The 19578-nt window shown below is 41.0% G+C and overlaps 1 protein-coding gene across 1 annotated transcript in view; it reads left to right on the top strand.

Moving 5' to 3' along the window:
• Positions 1-18530, top strand: part of SLC13A1 (solute carrier family 13 member 1) — a 91715-nt gene extending 73185 nt beyond the window's left edge. Inside the window, exons 10-16 of the mRNA XM_073341450.1 lie at positions 2205-2303; positions 2399-2500; positions 9164-9267; positions 11142-11251; positions 13435-13596; positions 14978-15115; positions 15264-18530. Coding sequence (XP_073197551.1) covers positions 2205-2303; positions 2399-2500; positions 9164-9267; positions 11142-11251; positions 13435-13596; positions 14978-15115; positions 15264-15407 — 859 coding nt within the window. The 3' untranslated portion in view covers positions 15408-18530. The remainder of the gene's footprint in view (positions 1-2204; positions 2304-2398; positions 2501-9163; positions 9268-11141; positions 11252-13434; positions 13597-14977; positions 15116-15263) is intronic.
• The last annotated feature ends 1048 nt before the right edge of the window (positions 18531-19578 follow it).

The following is a 19578-nucleotide window of genomic DNA, read 5'->3' as shown; positions in this document are numbered from 1 at the left end:
TCCCAGACCCCTGGATAGGTCCAACAGCAAGACAAGATAAGCACAGTAGCCAATAGTCAAAGATTACATAATGTTTTCGCCCATGGTTTCAGGTTAACACATGACACTTAATTAGTACAGAGGTGTTTTCCTTTAAACAATATATAGAGTATGTTAGTATAAAATATATATGTTGAATTCTGATTTGGGATCCATAGGAATGAAGTAGCTCCCCTGATTGTCCGACAGGTACACACCTAGGAGTTAAAGCAAAAGGACAAATGAAAAATATATAGCAATAAAGATTGTCTTTTAGTTGTTCATTTGTGTTTCTAAGGTAGGCACTGGCAATGGCTTGGAGGAGAGGTGCACATCTGTGAGAGGGAGGATATCATATCTCATACTGACATGTCTGAACCTCTTCCATAAACTCAAGGCTGGTGTGTAGGAAGGCACCACTTCTACAGAAGAAACAGGGCCCCTTTCATTCCTTTGGTCTGTTTGCAACTTTGAGATAAAGCCCCCAATTATAATTTCCACCTGGCTTCTTGCTGACCAAGCTTATCTTAGCAAAAAGCAAGGTTGTCCTTTGTTTCTTCTGTTCTTAGCTAATATTGTTCACTATTTGCTAGGCCTCTGTCTTCTTGACCAAGCTCTGGATTTGGGGCCTGTAAAAAGAGCTGACACAGTCTATATAGCAGGTTGTAACATAAACAGCATATGGATTTTATCCCTTCACAGAGAATCCCATCTCTGTGGTTTCCATTGCAACTGCTACATCAACAGCCTTTCTGAATGTAACCTCTGTTACAGCCAGTAACTTCATTCTAATGTGGTCATTGTGTAACCCAGAAACTAACTGGTCATGCAGGGCATCACTTAATGTTTCTCCAAACTGACAATGCTCTGACAACTTCCTGAGAGCGGCAACAAACTGTGCTACTGACTGTCCACTTCCCTGATGTCACTGATGAAACCACTATCATTCAGCTATCATCAATGGGATAGAAGAAAAATATTCCTGCATTGCTGCAGTAATTGCAGCATACATGGCAGTTCTGGGCATAGTTGGAGACACAGCAGTCCATATGGCGTCACTGTCAGTAAGGTTGAAATTCTTTGTCCATCTGGAATGGTGTTGCAGGTTACAAATTGCTCAGAATGTTTGAGGTACATCACCCATTATTCACCAATATTGCCCATAAAAGCTGCCTTTTTACTGCTCTCCTGTAGAACTTCGCACCTCCTGGACTTCTCTTCCATGGGGAAATTCTTTCTTTACCTTTTCCCCCCGCCCCCAATCGTACACTATCTTCTCTGGATCACCCTCTGCTGGCTGTGTTCTTATACTGCAAAATTCAAAATTCTTCCTTTGGCTGCATTTGGGCTCCCTCTGCTGATTATAGACGCTGTAGTGCAGGCTAAAGGCTGTTTGCCTGCCTGCTTGCACCTGGTCAACAAAGATGGCTGCTTGCTTCTACTTCACTGTCTTGTTTGAACAGCTCCTTTGTTCTGCTTCTAATTGCCTACTTCCCCCTCTGTAGCTAACTAGTTCCCAGGAACAAAAGTCTGTTACCCTGTGCCTCTAGGTGAACTTTGTTCCCCTTTCACAGTATTATCTGCTCACTCTTTCTCTTTGTTGTTCAGGTAATGGGAGCACTGGACGCTCATGGGATATAAATCCTGTGTGACCAATGTTATATTTCTGGACCCAGCAGAGAAGGAGAGAGTCACAGACACAGAGGGAACTGATAGAAAGACAGCTGTTTGCTGTGCTGTCAAAACTGAAACTAACACAAAAGTGAGGTTTTCCACTGCAGAGAGCAGAGTGCTCAAACATTTAAAGGGACAGTACATTACAGGAATAGTTCCCAGGGCTCTTCATTTCCCAGTCCAGTGCCTTAGCCACTAGACCACGATGCATCCTTATAGAACCTAGTGATGTAGGTTGCCTCCTCTCCCTTAATGACAAGCCTGAGTGTTGGGGTATATTTTGCTACTGCTTCTGCCAAGCTCCCATGCATTTGTGTAGACTCCAATCTGCTCAGGTTACTCCAAATCAGTATTGTAAAGTTCAGACTATGCACAATGAAATAGGAGATAATGAGCACTGGCTGGTAGAACTGAAATCTTAGCCTAGTAAATTGGTACAATTAGCTGGACAGGTTGGGATCTGTGACTATCCTGTAAGAATAACACTCCATTATTGTTGACTTACATTCCAGTTTCAAAGAAATGTTCCGATGTGGCAAGGAAAAAACAGCCAGAGAACAGGCCTCAGCACAGGTGATTAAAGAGGAGTATACAAAGCTTGGGCCAATAAGGTAACAGAGACGGCAAAACACCAGGCCATTTCAAAACAAGCACAGATTTAAATTTAAGGAAATCCAGACACTAACAAATTGTGCTTTTGCTGCAGCTACCCAGAAATCACTACCCTTGTCCTGTTCATTTTAATGGCCCTCTTGTGGTTTACCAGAGAACCTGGATTCATCCCTGGATGGTTTTCTCTTTTTCCTCAGTAAGTAAAACAGCTGAAATACCAACAATGACTGTACTGTATTTAATTAAGAGTATGTCTTCACCACCCGCCAGATCGGTGGGCAGCGATCGATCCAGCGGGGATCGATTTATCGCGTCTAGTCTAGATGCGATAAATCGACCCCCCGAGCGCTCTCCCGTCAACTCCTGTACTCCAGCGCAGGCAGAGTCGACGGGGGAGTAACAGCAGTCGACTCACGGCGGCGAAGACACCACGGTAAGTCAATCTAAGTACGTCGACATCAGCTACGTTATTCATATAGCTGAAGTTGCGTAACTCAGATCAATCCCCCTCCCCCCGCAATGTAGACCAGGGCTAAGTGTTTGCATTTTCTTCCAGATTTAAAGTGAACTTTAGTAGTTGGAAAGGCCGTAGACTGACAGCAGTGGAAATCTGTGTTTATCTACAAAATGGGTACAGCACAGGCACCAATATTATTTCTTTATACCGTATTGAAAATGTAAAAAGAAAAGGAGTACTTGTGGCACCTTAGAGACTAACCAATTTATTTGAGCATGAGCTTTCGTGAGCTACAGCTCACTTCATCAGATGACAACTAGTACTAAAATGGACTAATTTTACAGAACAAATTCAAGGACATGGTGGACATTTGAGGCGCTTCAGTCTACTTTCAGATATGCCCAGTGAGTGAGACTGACTAAGGGGATGGGGATTTTGTAGTTAACTGAGAAATGAGATTAGTTATGAGTGGACACATCTTGGTGGTTCTTTTGAGTATGTAAAAATGTGCTTTGTTTACATTAACTCGCTGCTTATCAGCAATGCAGAGAAATGGGGTTTTAGGGTGGATTCGAATGCAGAGAGGGGTTGTGATTTGGTGAATAACCAATGAGATGACCAAACCCAAACAAGTACAGCAAGCTTCTCCAGACTCTTCCCACCTTCCAGCTGAACCTGGAGGAAATACCTCCAGGAGGAAAAGGTATTTCAGTTTCCATGTTCTTTCAGTCCTTAGCCTCTCTGCTGAAACTCCAAACAGTGGTGTCAGATGTGATGTAGACAACCACCTACTAGGAATTCAATTGAAAGCACCACCTTATTTCAGTCAAAACAGAAAACAAACCTCTTGAACCATCATGACCAGTGTGTTACTTAAATGGAATAACTACATGTACATAAGACCTGTGCCCCTTTCTCACCTTCCCCTTCCTTTTTGCCTGCATGCAGTGTTATTTTAGTCATGTCAATCCCAGGATATTAGAGAGTCAAGGTGGGTAAGGTAATATCTGTTACTGGACCAACTTCTGTTGGTGAGAGAGAAACTTTCAAGCTTACACAGTGTTCTTCTTCAGATCTGGGAAACTAACTCAGGGCAGGTCTACACGGTGCAGCTGTACCACTGTAGCACTTAAGTGAAGTCTCTCCTGTTGGCATAATTAATCCACCTCCCTAAGAGGCAGCAGCAATGTCGATAGTAGAAGCTCTCCTTTCGTCACAGCACTGTCTACGCAGAGGGGTAGGCAGTTAGGTCAGTATAATTACATCACTCAGGGGTATAGATTTTTCACGCTCTAAGCGACATAATTATACCCATATAAGTCTGTAATGTAGACCTGGCCACAGAATGTCACAGCTGAAAACAAGGTGGAACAAATTGTTTACCACCTGTAGTTAGTACATTTCGAGGGACCATTCATGGTGAAGTGGCCCATTAACACCTCGCCAGTTGGGGAGGGGGCTGTTTATGGCTTATTACAACAATCTATAATCCACTAACAACTCCCCTGAGCTGCTTTACCTTCCCCCCTCCCCATTTCTTTTCTCCCTCTGACTGGAGGGGTGTTAATGGGCCACTTTAACCACCTTGTTTTTCTTTTTGCTGGTTATGTCTTCCATTTGGATTCGAAGGTGTTGGGGGCAAGGATCTGTCCTTTTGAAGTTTTTCTGTGAAGCAACTAGCATACTTGTGTGTGTCATAAAATAATAAATATCAATAACTTCATGCAGACCATAATGCAGCCACCAAATAGTGCATCTTTTGGTTATTTCTGGGCTTGGAAGGAATCCATCTGGCAATCTACATTAAAATGTCCTATAACACTTTACCTGATGCCCTCCATCCACTCCTCCCTGTCCTACCTCACTCTTACATCGACTCCATAGTTTCCACACACAACTCTATCTTTTCATCCATTCTCAGGTATTGTTGCACTTCTCTCAAACAGCTGTATTTATCCCACACATGCCCAGGCTTGGCTCACTCCTTGCATCTTCTTTGTCTGCTGCTGCTTGTGTGTCCTGAATGACTCTTGAGAAAATCCAGAAACTAGTTCTGCATGATTCCTCCACACAAGTGCATTCTCTGCTTTCAACGCCCTCCTCAACCTGCAATATCTGACTCACTTCTTCTTCCAAAAAAAAAATCAATGTGAGCTGGTGTAAAACAATCCCCCTCTCTCTGCCCCATTTCCCACAGCCTGCCATTTTCTCCTCCTTTAGCATGATCTCTGGTTCTAAAGTGTCCAACCTCCTCTCATTTGCATGTCCTTCAATCCAGTTCTGTCTCCTGATCTTCTCAACTCCTCCCTTTTCATCACCCTTCATCTCATTCTCTCAAAAAGCCTGTATTGACCCCACTTGCTTATCCAGGTATCACCCCATCTTCCTCTTCTTCTTTTTTTAAATTTCTTGGGCACTTCATCAATAACTCAACTCCATTCTTACCCTTCTTGGTCTGTCAGCTGCCTTTGACATTTTGATCACTTCACTATACTGAAAACTCTCCTCCCCAAGCTCACTATTTTCTCATCTCTTCTGGTTCTATTCCTACCTCCCTAACCAATTCTTCTGCATATCCTCTTGTAGCTCCTCCTCCTCCTCCTCCTCTTCGACTCTCCAGATGTCTGTTGTTGTTCCCCCTGGAGCCTGTCCTTGGCCCCACTCTTCTCTCTCTATATATATCCTCTCCTTGGGCAAACCTCACTCTGCTAGCTTTAAATACTATCTATAATGACGCCCAGATCTATATCTCTATCTCAGCTGGGATAGTAAGTTCTCTCATTACTGTCTATAAATACACACACACACACACACTCAGTCACTTGCTTTCCCAAAACATACACCGGGAGGGTATCATAAGGAATAATTAGTTAATGGTTGTAACTCTTTGAAAAAGTAAAGTGTTAAGTAGAGTTATTTTGTGACACCCAAAGAAAGATCATCAGTTTATCCTGATCGGTATAAAGCATCTTGGAGTTTTAAAATTGTTTTTTTATCTTTTAAACATATTTCTTCAAACAGTAGCAAAAATGCAAAAAAAAAAAAAAAAAAAAAACTATCCCCACAGCAACGATAGAAGAGCTTCTGATCTTGCTCTTGCTCTTGAAGCAACATCTTTTTAAAGAAGATTTTAAAGTGCTGAGCTAATCAAGCACTCAGCCAATCAAGCAATCAAGCTGCCTTGACCATGCCTACCTGCTTTAAAATAGCATGTAATGTTCATATAGCACCACTGAATGACCTATCCCTGATACTAAAAAAGCAATTGTAAACAGCTTGTTAAAGGTGCACACACTGATATGTTCCTATATTATCTTCTCTGTTTGTTGTTTATCAAACTATCTTGATCTTAAAAAGAGATAAGTGGAGTGTAACTATACTATTCACTATTTACAGGTACTGCACAAGTGTGTTACTTGCGGCTGTCCTTTAATGTTTTCATTTGGAATAGAATGCAAACATGTGTCATTTCACATTAGGCTAAATCATGATCTCTGTGTGTATATAATATCTGCTGCAGTTTCCACGGTGTGCATCTGATGAAGTGAGCTGTAGCTCACGAAAGCTCATGCTCAAATAAATTGGTTAGTCTCTAAGGTGCCACAAGTACTCCTTTTCTTTTTGTGAATACAGACTAACACGGCTGTTACTCTGAAACCTGTCATTGTATTGTATGATAGCTGAACTAACCTGCTGAAATACAAAGCCTGTACTTCTTTACAATGAAAGCATAAGAAATAACATGTCTTGCTATTCAGTATTCTTCTTGTTATAATTAATTAATTGTGTAATAATTTCCATAAAAATGAGCAGTTATATTCTTATTCTTACAGTCCTCCTTAGATTTATCATAAATATAGTTTTGTCCAAGTTTTGTACATTGCAGTTTCAGAAGGGAGTTGAGAATTTGTTCAGGGGGTTGAATTACTTTCTTTTTAATATAATAATGTACTGTGGAGTGTGTGCAAGGATGACATATATTGATTATATTTTATTATTCAGTTCTAATATTAGGCCATCTACATGCATTTCTGGAAGGTGTTCAGAGACCACAGTGATGAATGTGGGACAAGAACCTGAATAGAATCATTCACATTAGGTTGCCACTGGGCCTATTTCCCAGAATTGCTTCAGATCAGCCCATTGTGAGATTTCCTTACAGGACAGTACTGAGCTGATATATGGGGCAATTATTTTTATAGGACCTCATGCTGATACATATTTTGTATCCAGGTATCACAAGTCAGACAAATAGGTGCTTAAAAATCCTATATTTCAATACACAGTGATCTTTGGAAAACTACAATTAGAGAGACACCCATGCCCATCAGGCCAAACAGCAGTGACAGCTGCCATTTTTTAATTCCAGTTCAGGTATTGTTCTCCTTTTAAATCCATTTCTGTGTATGCAATATTGTCCCAAGAGCAGATTTTCCAGGAATAATGCAATTGCATCAGAAAATCTAATTCTGTAACCTCACTATTGTTCACAGATGTGTCTGCTTCCTGGACATGGTAGTTGTAGGCATTATATCATTACAAGCCGAATCCTACATTCCAGTACAACTCCCAGTGAGTTCATACCAGAGTGCAGAATAGGATCCTCCTATAAATTTCTGCTTGGAATACCAGGGAGTATGTGGCTGTGTCAGGGGTGAAAGTAACTTAAAGGACTTACCGGTACTCCAGAGTCCTGAGCAGGGGTGTGTGGCCTCGACCGGAAGAGGTGTGGCCTCAACAGGAGGAGGCGGGACTGGGCCCTTTAAATCAAGATTTAAAGGCCCCAGGGCTCCGGCTGCGGCTGGGAGCCCTGGGGCCTTTAAATCACCCCCAGAGCTATCAGCTGCAGAGGCGGCTGGGAACCCCGGGGCTCAGGGGTGATTTAAAGGGCCCCGGGCTCCGGCCACCGCTGCAGCAGAGCTCCGGGCCCTTTAAATCACTGCCGGAGCCCTGCCGCCGCTACCCCAGGGGCTCGGACGGCAGTTTAAAGGGGCTGGGGAAGCTGGTCCGGTCCGGCTTACTTTCTCCTCTGGGCTGTGCTAGGAACTGATGAAGCTACTGGGAAAGCTGAGCAATATTGTCACATGAGTATTGTACATGCGGCCATAAGGATATTGCAGTAGCAGGGGCATTAATGTGTCCTACATATTTCTAAAAATAATAGCTTGCAAAAACAAATCTTTTCCGCGGTAGCAGACAACAGAACAAAAATATGTTTAAAGCACACTCCCAGCATTTATGGACCATTCCTTTTTTTACATCCTTAAGAAGCTAGCTAGCAACATTCCTTTCACATGAGAGTTCGTGGGACAAAATTAGTTTTAGAAGAGCTATGAGGTGGCTTCAGTGCAATATTCATATTAAAATGTCTTTGAGTTTCACTCAGCACTGTTAATAAATCTAGGATTCCCTAGGTTGCCCTGTTGGATTATACAATGTTATAAAGTGTAAGAAAGTGTGATGTTTTATTCCAAGGAAATAGCTAACATAATATAAAACCTAAGGGCCAAATTATTTCTGGAACATACTAAATCAGGATAGGATCAGAAATATGTGGAAATGTGGCATGATGCTGCAAGGAAAAATACTCTGTATCAATCCAAAAATAAGGAGATCCCAGGGGCCCTTCACAAAAAAAAAAAAAAAAAAAAAAAAACCACTAACAAGACATTGGCTCGGATCCTTCTCGCTCAAGCAAAATTCTCATTCTACTTAATGGGAGTTTTAGCTGAGTAAGAAGTGCAGAATTGTACACAATCGACTAGATCTTTGCCTGTGCCTGAGAAGCACACAGCATAAATTGGGTGAGTATTTGTGTGTTAAGGTGGTATAAAGTTCACCTTTTATTCCTCTGATCCTGAGCCTGCTCTGTGCTGAGCTGATCCCCTGTAGTAAACAGAGCAGTGTAAGGGCTACTCTGATTTGCACCACTTGTAGACAGTTCCAAGGAGCTGAAAATGCACCAAGAGATAAGTGCGGCATAGGGGCACCCCACACTCTATGGTTATGCCTCCTACGGTGGCAGCAGAGAGAGGTTGTCATAAAAGGCTCCATGTCATCTCTAGATCATGAGAGGATCCCCCTTTGGGCAGGAATGATCTTCCTGGGACAAGTTACATTGGCTCTATTGCTAGATTCTACCACTGGGAGAAGTGCAAAGCAACTATATTACACCCAAGAATCTGGCCATTTTTTGTGTGGAAATGGGAATCTTTAAGTACCATATAACTACAGATTTGTAAACTTGATAGAATGCGACAAATTACTGTACAGTCACATGCAGACTAAAAGGTTTAGTATTTATAATATTGTTATATAATATTTCTACAGAATATTTATTTTTCCTGGAGCTGTATATCCTTTATTCTTTCTTTACTAAATATGCATTTAATCTCTCCTTAGATACCCAGGTTTTGCTACAGATTCAACAGCTGCCTTAATAATTGGCCTCCTCTTCTTCATTATTCCAGCAAAAACTTTGTCTAAGACTTCAAATGGAGAAAACAGTTGGGTATATTTTTATTGGAGCTTTGCTAGAGCAAGGACTGTAGGTGACCCTATGTGAATATAATTCAGTGTTTGGTCTAGGAAATTTATCAGGTATTTAAGCCCAACAGGTACAGATTTTGTTAAATAAAAAGAAAAGTGTATAGAGGGTGGGAGTTGTTAGAAAAACTTGATAGAAATAGAAAAATGTTCATGATATCAATTCAAATAGTTTTTGTTCCCATTTAAACTTCCCCCTGCAGTGCTAGAAACCATAACACAAGAGCACTGAGTTAACTCCTGAGATCTAGGGCTTGTCTTCACTACTGGGGTAATTCAGCCTAAATTACGCTACTCCATCTATGTGAATAACGTATCTGGAGTCGACGTAGTGTAGGTTGACTTACCTCGGAGTCTTCACTGCACTGCATCAACGGGAGACCCTCTCTGGTCGACTTCCCTTATTCTTCTCGAGGAGCTGGAGTACCAGAGTTGACCGGAGAGCGCTCTGCCGTTGATTTAGCATGTCTTCACTAGACCTGCTAAATTGACACCCATTGCATCGATTGCAGCAGTGTCAATCTCCCTGGTAATGATGACAAACCTTCAGAAAGCAAAATTGACCTATGAAGAGAAAGTGATACTGAGCTTCATTTCAGTGTCCAAAGCGAGTGAAAACCAAATAGAACAAATTAAAAATAGCTGGATAAGTGGCGAGAAGTACATTTGATTGTTAAAATTCTTTGGGCCAGATTTTGTTCAGTTTCACTCATGTAAATCCAGATTAACTCCATGTAACACTGAATGTTACTTTACATATTATTGTTGCTATGGTACATAAACTAGCTACATGTGTTCATAAAAAGGGTTCACTGATATGTGCATATATGGGCCGGATTCTCATTTACAATAAGGTGGCTTTACATAGCTTTGGCAGTGGAAAGAGGTTTTTAAAAGGACATATTGGAAAGGGGCCTTGAAATTTACACTTGCTTTAAGGCTCACTTACACTGGTAGAGTTGTGTAAAGTCTCTGTAGCATAAATGAGAATCAGAATTGTATATATATACTTTTTCCTAGGTAAAAAGTGGGGGATTTTTTTGTGGGAGTGTTATTGGTTTGCGGGGGGGTTTTCTTTTCTCACTAGGGGACTAATTCTGCCACCATCACAATGAGTAGTACCTTAGCAGAAAATTAATTCCTTGCCAAGGAAATCAAGTGATAATACTTGCAGAGTAAGAACAGACTCAGTGTAAGGGCAGCAGAAGTTCACTCTAAGTAGGATCACTCTTAGTGATCCAAAGCCCATTGAATTCAGTGGAAAGCTTTCCATTGACTTCAGTGGGCTTTGGATTAGACACTAAAGTTTGTTTTTTAACAAAATATTTTCAGCTGTTATTTAGATTAACCTTAGGAAAATATAAAATGGTGAATGAGTCTATTTTCATTCCCTTCTTCTGTTTTAGAAAGTAATTTACCTAGATTAGAATATGACCTGAGTTTAAATTCTGTATGTACTCAAAACTCCTACTATATCAGTAGATTTTTTAGATGAACAAGGAATACAAGATCAGACCTTAAATGTGTCTCAGTGAAGCCCAGAATTTACACTGCAATCTGTTTAAATAGAGTAGCCATCTTGCTGCATTAGTCTCATCAATAGCTATCTTTCATAAGGGGGCAGCCTCTCAGCTGGTGTAAAGTATCATGGCTCCACTGAAGTCAATGGCGTAATGACAATTCACAGCTGCAAAGGGTCTGCCCCAGAAAGTTCAAGATGATCAGAAGAAAAGCCTTCCTAATTTGATGATAAAGATTAGTCTTTAAATATTTCACTTGTGTATCTGGAGAAAAGCTGTATCAAGAGGTCTTTTAAAAACTTTTTTTCCCCTAGCTGTTTTTGATTACACTCCGCTGATTACTTGGAAGGAATTTCAGTCATGCATGCCCTGGGAGATAATGATTCTTGTTGGTGGAGGTTTTGCACTGGCAGAGGGCTGTGAGGTAATGCAATTTCTACAAGATTCTGAACAATTAACATGACCTGTGCCAAGACAAACACAGACTAATGGCATATTCAAGTTTCAGAGTGATAGCTGTGTTAGTCTGTATCAGCAAAAACAACGAGAAGTCCTTGTGGCACCTTAGAGACTAACAAATTTATTTGGGCATAAGCTTTCATGGGCTAACACCCACCTCATCAGATGCATGGAGTGGAAAACACAGTAGGGAGGTATAAATACACAGCATATGAAAAGATGGGAGTTGCCTTACCAAGTGGCGGGTCAGTACTAACAGGTCAATTCAATTAAGGTGGAGGTGGGCTATTCTCAACAGTTGACAAGAAGGGGTGGAAATCACTTTTCTCGTGCTAATGAGGCCAGTGTAATCAAGGTGGACCATTTCAAACAGTTGACAAGAAGGTGTGACTATCATCAGGGGGAAATTAGTTTTTGTAGTGACCCATCCACTCCCAGTCTTTATTCAGGCCTAATTTGATGGTGTCCAGTTTGCAAATTAATTCCTGTTCTGCAGTTTCTCACTGGAGTCTGTTTTTGAAGGGTTTTTTTGAAGAATTGCCACTTTTAAGTCTGTTATTGAGGTTATTCAAGGTTATGATGTCATTTTACCAGTGTATCTTGCTAACGATTAAACCTGGAACATGGAAATGCAGAGAAGATTCAAGAATATTCAGATAGGACACTAAAAAAAACAGAGTCAAGCCTCAATTAACAGACTTCATAAATTATATGCATGAAGCTAGTAACATCTAAGTCTTTGTGCACAGAAGTTTGACATAAAGACTTACTTGCTGAATTTCACTGTATATAAATGACTCCCAGTTAATCCAAAACCTTTGTTATCTGAACAGTTGTATTTTTCTGCTGTTGAGGGAAAAAAATCTAAAGGCAAGCAATGAACTGGAGAAAAAATACAAATATTTTGGTCAGTGAAGTCATTTCAAAATCTTTTAATCCTGTCGCAGATTTGTATTACTTGTTGTTGTTACTGTGGTAGCCATTAGGGATCCAAAGAGGGATTTAGTACATCTTCCCATTGTACTACAAACTATACAAACAAATAACATGACTCCAGAAAGAAGATTTGAATTTTGGTCTCCCACATCCAAGGTTTGGCAAGAAACTGTGAGTGAGACAGACTCTGTGGCTGTTAGGGTACTCATTTTGGATGAGAGAGGCCCAAGTTCAAGCCCTACTCCACTGGTTAGTTAATTAATTATACATAATAGAACAGCTTCAACAGGAGAGATTGAGAGGTACCCATCCCAGTATAGCTCAGTGGCTAAGGCAGTCTCCCTATAGTATAGGCTAGAGCTGAGTTTAAATTCTTCTCAACATCAGGTAGAGAGGAGAACTGAACCTGGGTCACCTAAAGCCTGAGTGAGTGCCCCAACCACCAGGCTAAAAGTTATGAGAGCTCTGACTCCAGCCCAAAAAACTGAAAGGTTTCTCAGTTGAAACTATACAGTGAAAACACAAATTCACAGATAGTGTCGGGTTGCCCAAAACTGCATTTTTCAGTGAATAAACTATTTGCCAAAAAAATTCTCCCATCTTTATTCTGCATGGGTGGAGCTCCCATGTAGAGCAGCACTGATTTATCCCATAACTAAGGGGAGCAGGATTTGGTCCTAGAGCTTGTCCAGGAACATAAGAACGGCCATACTGGGTCAAACCCGAGGTCCATCTAGCCCAGTATCCTGTCTTCCAACAGCAGCCAATGCCAGGTGTCCCAGAGGGAATGAACAGAACAGGTAATCATCAAGTGATCCATCCCCTGTTACCCATTCCCAGCTTCTAGCAAACAGGGGCTAGGGACACCATCCCTGCTCATCCTGGCTAATAACCATTGAGTGACCTATACTCCATGAATTTATCTAGTTCTTTTTTGAGCAGACTAAAAACATTTGAGGTTGTCTCTGTAAACATCTGTGAGGTATAAACATTGCAGTATAGTTTCTCATTTCTTCTCATAAGCCAATGTCTTGATATGAGAGCACTGCAATAAAAACACATGGTAGGATGAAGTATATTTTATAATCTGTTATCTCTAACTATACAAATATGCCACATATTAATAAGTGAATAAACTTCATTAATACTGTGTTGGTTACATTTTTCATTCAATAATTGTTGTGTCATAATAATATCCTATTCCTTATTCAGGTTTCAAAACTATCAGCTTGGATAGGAAGTAAAATAACCCCTCTGGGATCATTACCAATTTGGTTGATCATCCTAATATCGTGTCTGATTGTCACCTCAGTAACAGAAGTGGCCAGCAATCCAGCTACCATCACTATATTCTTGCCTATATTAGCACCTTTGGTGAGTACCCTATCTAGGTCTGTTTTAACCTTCATGTTCCTTGCTCTATGCAAGAAAAATACACTATATAATTGTAATGTGTCTATAAACTCACACACACACCATGCAGCTGCCAATAATGGAAGCAGGCACCCACAGCTGCAACCAGTAGAGAAAACAAAGCCTGCTATAAAGGGGAGAGTACAGAGCCAGAAGGGGAGGTAGAAAGTCCTGGGTTAGCAAAGGGGTGACAGTCCTGTGCCAGGCTGCCTTCAAGAAAAGGTAAGGAGACTATAAGGCCTAAAATTGAGGGACTGGTAGACCTAATTGAAGGTGAGGGTCCAGGAACTGACCTGACTGAGAAACAAAGTAAGGTGGTCAGTCAGGAGAAGCTGAGACCCCTCAAGAGACTACCCCAAGAAACAGTGACAATGATATATAATAGACTTTCAAAGCATGGGTGCCATCAGTGTAAAAACTGAGCTGGTCAAAGAAATAGTTAAAACAAACAAAAAACATGATTTTTAATTTTTTTTCAAAATTTTGATGGACTTTTGAATGCTTTGAAATCAAAAAATCCCCAACAATCTCTATATCTTGTTTTTTAAAAAGGAAGCGTTTCAAAGAAAATTTCTGGAAGAGGGTTCTATCACAATTGAAATTTTTGAGAAAACGTTTTGTTGAAAAATCAAAAGTCAAAATCTTTGACAAGTTCAATCTGAAAAACAGTAGTAAGCCAACTGAGAGTTCCTGAATATGTATTTCCCACTTCCTCAATCACTTCTCCCACTGTCAATCACTGTCCTCCTGATCAAGTACTGGGGGAATGGCATAAAGTTCATCCTCTCCTTCCTTTTACCATCTGCACCCTCTCTGTTCTCTACTCTTCCTCCTCCTATGTAACCTACTATGTTCAGCTCCCCCTCTTCTCATCTTGCCTGGCTCCCCCATCCTCTATAATTATCTTCTTCTCCCACTGCCCCAGTCACGTTACTTAACTTCCTGAATCCCTTCACTAGCTTCCTGTCTTTTACCACATTCAAATTCAAGTTCATCACGCTCTCTTTCAAAGCTCTTCCTGCAACTGTTGCATTGTATCTGCTAGAATGCAAACACTCTGATGCAGGGGCCCTTGTTTTAGTCTGTGGTTCATAAAACACTGTGTATTTTCTATGCTAATGTTTAATTATAATTACAAGAAGTATTATAATATAATCATGCTGCAATTATAATATTTTGTTACACAATATAAACAAATAAGTTGTTCTTTAGAAGATTGTTCCTTTGTATTTGAACAAGTTATTCAGTTCATTCATGCACTTGTATTATTGTAGCAAGTAAGTATTTGTAGGTACGTGTCCCTGGAAATCTGTTATTTCTCATTATCTTTACCATCTGGCAGGCTGAAGCTATTCATGTGAATCCACTTTATATTTTGATACCTGCTACACTGTGTACTTCATTTGCATTCCTGCTTCCGGTAGCAAATCCACCCAATGCCATTGTATTTTCATATGGTCATTTGAACGTTATTGAAATGGTGAGTTATTAACAAAAATTCCATAACATCCAGTGTTGCTCTCTGATAATCACACTAATGCTGCTGTCTGATTTTGCCATTTTGGAAATTTTCTTCAAAAGTGCTTAGTTTTCCTGATACCAACTTTTGATTTTTATTATTACTCTAGGTGAAGGCTGGTTTGGGTGTTAATGTCATCGGAGTTGCTGTAGTTATGCTTGCAGTCACAACATGGGCAGTGCCCCTGTTAGATCTTCACACATATCCAAGTTGGGCACCAGATCTTTCCACTGTGAATAACACAGGGCCGTAAAAACTGTCTGGCAAGGTTTTTGTGGGGTTTTTTACTATTATTTGGTGAGTTAGTAGTAATGCAAAATACACCACAATAATGATAGTGATCTATATTTCCCAGTCCCAGGGACTGATGATCTGCTGATCCTAATCAGGAATAATGTTATCCAAATATGGACCTTGCAAGCACCATCAAGCTTCAATGTGTTTCTTATCCAGGTCATCTTATTCAGATTTTACTTGTACATGTTGTCGAGTACCATCTATAAATGTGCACATTATTTATAATTGCCAAATTGGCCCTGTTCTTGGGGTCATAAAATAACAGGAGCTATCTATTTTAACATTTTAAATGTTGTAGGAACATTTGCTGCTGGTCTGTAGAACACACTGTATATTTTTTTCCAAGTCATAAAATTTTTGATGATGATGATTACAAATGAAAGGTCAGGTTGGGGATTGTCTGAACAATCCATTCACGGCCCTGTCCATACATCTGATCTTGTAGGAAAAGTACAACCCGTGGAGAGCTGCCTGGGCATTTATACTACCGCTTTTCTGTCAATGTTTCTCTGGCCATCCCCTCACTATCTGCAAGGAGAATCATTCAGACCCCAGTTCTGGAAAGCAATGAAGCATTTATTTAAATCTATCCCTGTCCAGGACTGCACTTAAGCCAGGGGTTCTCACAACACATTTTTTGGTGGCCTCAGAGTGCAGCTGGTGGCTGCAACTCTTGCTGGTGGCCACACTGACACTTTTCCCTAAAATACTTAATTAATTTTAGGAAAAACAAATAAATATGCATGTATACACATCCAGATCATGCAATTTATTTACGTAGGATTTTTTTTTCAGACTCAATAAAAATAATGCTGTGTAAAGTGATATTTGTGTGTTTGTTAATATCACTTTTCACAGAAAGTCCTGGCAAGTTAAGACCTGGATGGAGGGCTGGGGGATGAGGCAGCAGAGGCCAGTGGCGATGGATGGGGGGGCCCCACCACCGCGTGGTTGGAGGTGTGGGTCAGCACCTGGGGCTGGGGGTCAGTGCCCTGGCCCAGCACCCACTGGAGCCCAGGGTCATTGCTCGCAGTTGCATGGCTAGGGCCAGGGATTGGCGCCCAGGGCCAGGGATTAGCACCCACTGCCATGCAGCTGGGGGTTGGCACCTGCTGCTGTGCGACCAGGGCTGTGGGTCGGCACCCAGGGTCAGCGTTTGGGGTCCGTGCCCACTGCTGCACAGAGGGGGCTAGGAGTCAGTGTCCTGGGCCAACACCCACTGGAGCCAGCTGCTGTGCAATGGGGACTGGAGGTTGATATCTAGGGCCAGCACCTGCCAGAGCCTGGGGTTGGTGTCTGCTGCTGCGTGACCAGGGCTGGGGATTTGCACTAGGGGCTGGGGATCGGTCGCCATGGCCAGCACCTGCCGGAACCCAGGGTCGACGTCCAGGAGCAGTGCAGGGGTCAGCAGCCAGGGCTGGGGGTCAGAGCGCACAGCCAGGGTTTGACTGCCAGCAGGTTTGGAACTGGCACTTGGGGTCTGCACCTGCTGTCGCACTGGGGATCTGTACCCAGGGCCGGCAACTGCTGGAGCTCAGGGTCATCATGACTTAAGCATTTGCTTAAAGTTAAGGACATACGTTAGAGTTGTCCTAGATAGAGATGCTCTCCTGAATTGGAGCCTATAAGAGTGAAGAATAAACCCTATCAGAATAATTCTCTGCTCAGTACCTGTCAAAACAATAGATGCATTCTTAGATTAATACACAGTATATAGTCCTGGAGAGTTAAAATTCAACTCTCTTTAACAAGTTAATATCCCCTTCGGGATAGGTATAATTTTAAGCTTCCTAGACTGTATTAATGTTAGAAACCTTAAAAAAGCCCATGTGATTGAAGAGGAAGTTTACAGTTAAAAGCTGTTTAGAGATAATTTACATTGTTATAGTGTGTTTTGCAGATTAAGAGCTATGACATTCTCCTCTTACAGTAGTTACTGAGTTATGTGTACCATCATCCAAGTGTTAGACTCAAGTCTGCATGCCTGAGATCAGGTCCACCTTTGTGGCTGCCTTACAAACAGTGTAAACCCTAGTGGGAAGGGACGATAGGAGTGTTTTCCCCCTGGGGAACCTCACAAAAATAAGATTGGTGTCTCTTCAGGCAATCCCAGGGAGCAAAATTTTACAAAGATATTTTCTTGGCAAGTTTGAAGAAAGAGGACATATTTTCTTCTGCTATGGAAAACATGAAGTAAGCAAACCTCTTGTGCCTTTGCCACAATGAATGTGATATCCTTAGTTATCCAGTCTTTGCAATCCCAAGGATATCTATTGTCTTATTTCTGGGGCATCTAAATATTGCCCAACCAAGGCAATTTGCTTATTGCTTACAACCCAGTGTTGTAATGTTGATACAGCAGCACTGATTGAAATTGTCATCTTGAATATGGCATTGTGGCCCACTGAGTTTTAGTCCCAGCAAGCAATTATCGAATCTGAATGGAGCTCCTGGAGCTTGCATGCTCGGGTACCTGTATTCTCCCCATCTTTATTAAAGAAAATGCTGACTAGTTATATTTTGCCAGCCCCTTAACAGTTAATACAACTGTTTCATTATAAAACTGAGGTTTAGTTTGTACAGTAGAACTGTCAGTTAGCTTTACTGCTGTTTTATTTAGAGGCTTTTAATGATCCCATTGACAGCATAAAAAAAGCATCCAAGTAAACTGGAGACAAGTTTAAACATTTCAGGAAAGGATGTACTCTTAAAAGTTATTTTTTATGAACAGATTGCACTTGAAGTGAATAGTTTGCAGGGGGCAGGAGGGAGAAGTGAGAGTTGTACAGAAAATATAAACTGCAGTGATTTGTTCTATTTTTGGATATTTTAAAGTGTGTTGCAGAGGACACTTCCCAATGCCTCCTGACATGCATTCCTCCTACTCTACCATGTTCTGATTCTGGCCTGAAAGAGCCTTCAGAGAGTTCATGTTCTTTATGATTAGGCTTGGAAGGATTAGATTTTTACTGGCAAATGTCAGTAAATATCGATTTCACTGTACACACACAAACTGAAGAAAAAATATTTCCATCAATGATGATTGAAATTTACTGATAGCAAAGTAACAAAAATGCTGCTTGAGAACTTATTTGTTTGATTTAAAGATATTTACCTTGTATATTTTGTCATGTGATGTCAACAATTTGTGTGTTAATGGTTATAAAGCTTTAACTTTTTGAATCTCAGTGTCTAATTTCATTAAATGTCTGACCCCCCCTCTATTTTCTGATCCCCCTAAAATTTCCTGCAGGTGGGAAAATTTAAATAAACATTACAAAAACTTAACCCATAATTTTGAGCAACTGAAAATTTAAATTGAAAAAAAATGCTTACAAATTAATAGATTTTGTCAAAATTATAAAAAAAAATCAAATTCTGCCAAACTTATTTAATATAAGGTATTTCTCTACATGATCACTAACCATAAGGGAATATCATACTTTGGATGATATGGAGGAGGTATTGGGTGTATTACAAAATATAGTCCTAATTTAAACTTATAAAAATAGTAATATTTGCTATAAATTTTCATAGAATCATAGACTATCAGGGTTGGAAGGGACCTCAGGAGGTCATCTAGGCCAACCCCCTGCTCAAAGCAGTACCAATCCCCAATTAAATCATCCCAGTCAGGGCTTTTGTCAAGCCTGACCTTAAAAACTTCTAAGGAAGGAGATTCTACCACCTCCCTAGGTAACGCATTCCAGTGTTTCACCACCCTCCTAGTGAAAAAGTTTTTCCCTAATATCCAACCTAAACCTCCCCCACTGCAACTTGAGACTCCTTGTCCTGTCCTCTTCTACCACTGAGAATAGTCTAGAACCATCCTCTTTGGAACCACCGCTCAGGTAGCTGAAAGCAGCTATCAAATCCCCCCCTTATTCTTCTCTTCTGCAGACTAAACAATCCCAGTTCCCTTAGCCTCTCCTCATGTGTTCCAGACCCCTAATCATTTTTGTTACCCTTCGCTGGACTCTCTCCAATTTTTCCACATCCTTCTTGTAGTGTGGGGCCCAAAACTGCACACAGTACTCCAGGTGAGGCCTCACCAATGTCGAATAGAGGGGAATGATCACGTCCCTCGATCTGCTGGCTATGCCCCTACTTATACATCCCAAAATGCC

The sequence above is a fragment of the Lepidochelys kempii genome, chromosome 1 (assembly GCF_965140265.1).
Source record: "Lepidochelys kempii isolate rLepKem1 chromosome 1, rLepKem1.hap2, whole genome shotgun sequence".
NCBI lineage: Eukaryota > Metazoa > Chordata > Testudines > Cheloniidae > Lepidochelys > Lepidochelys kempii.
This window is presented reverse-complemented; position numbering and strand designations above follow the sequence as displayed.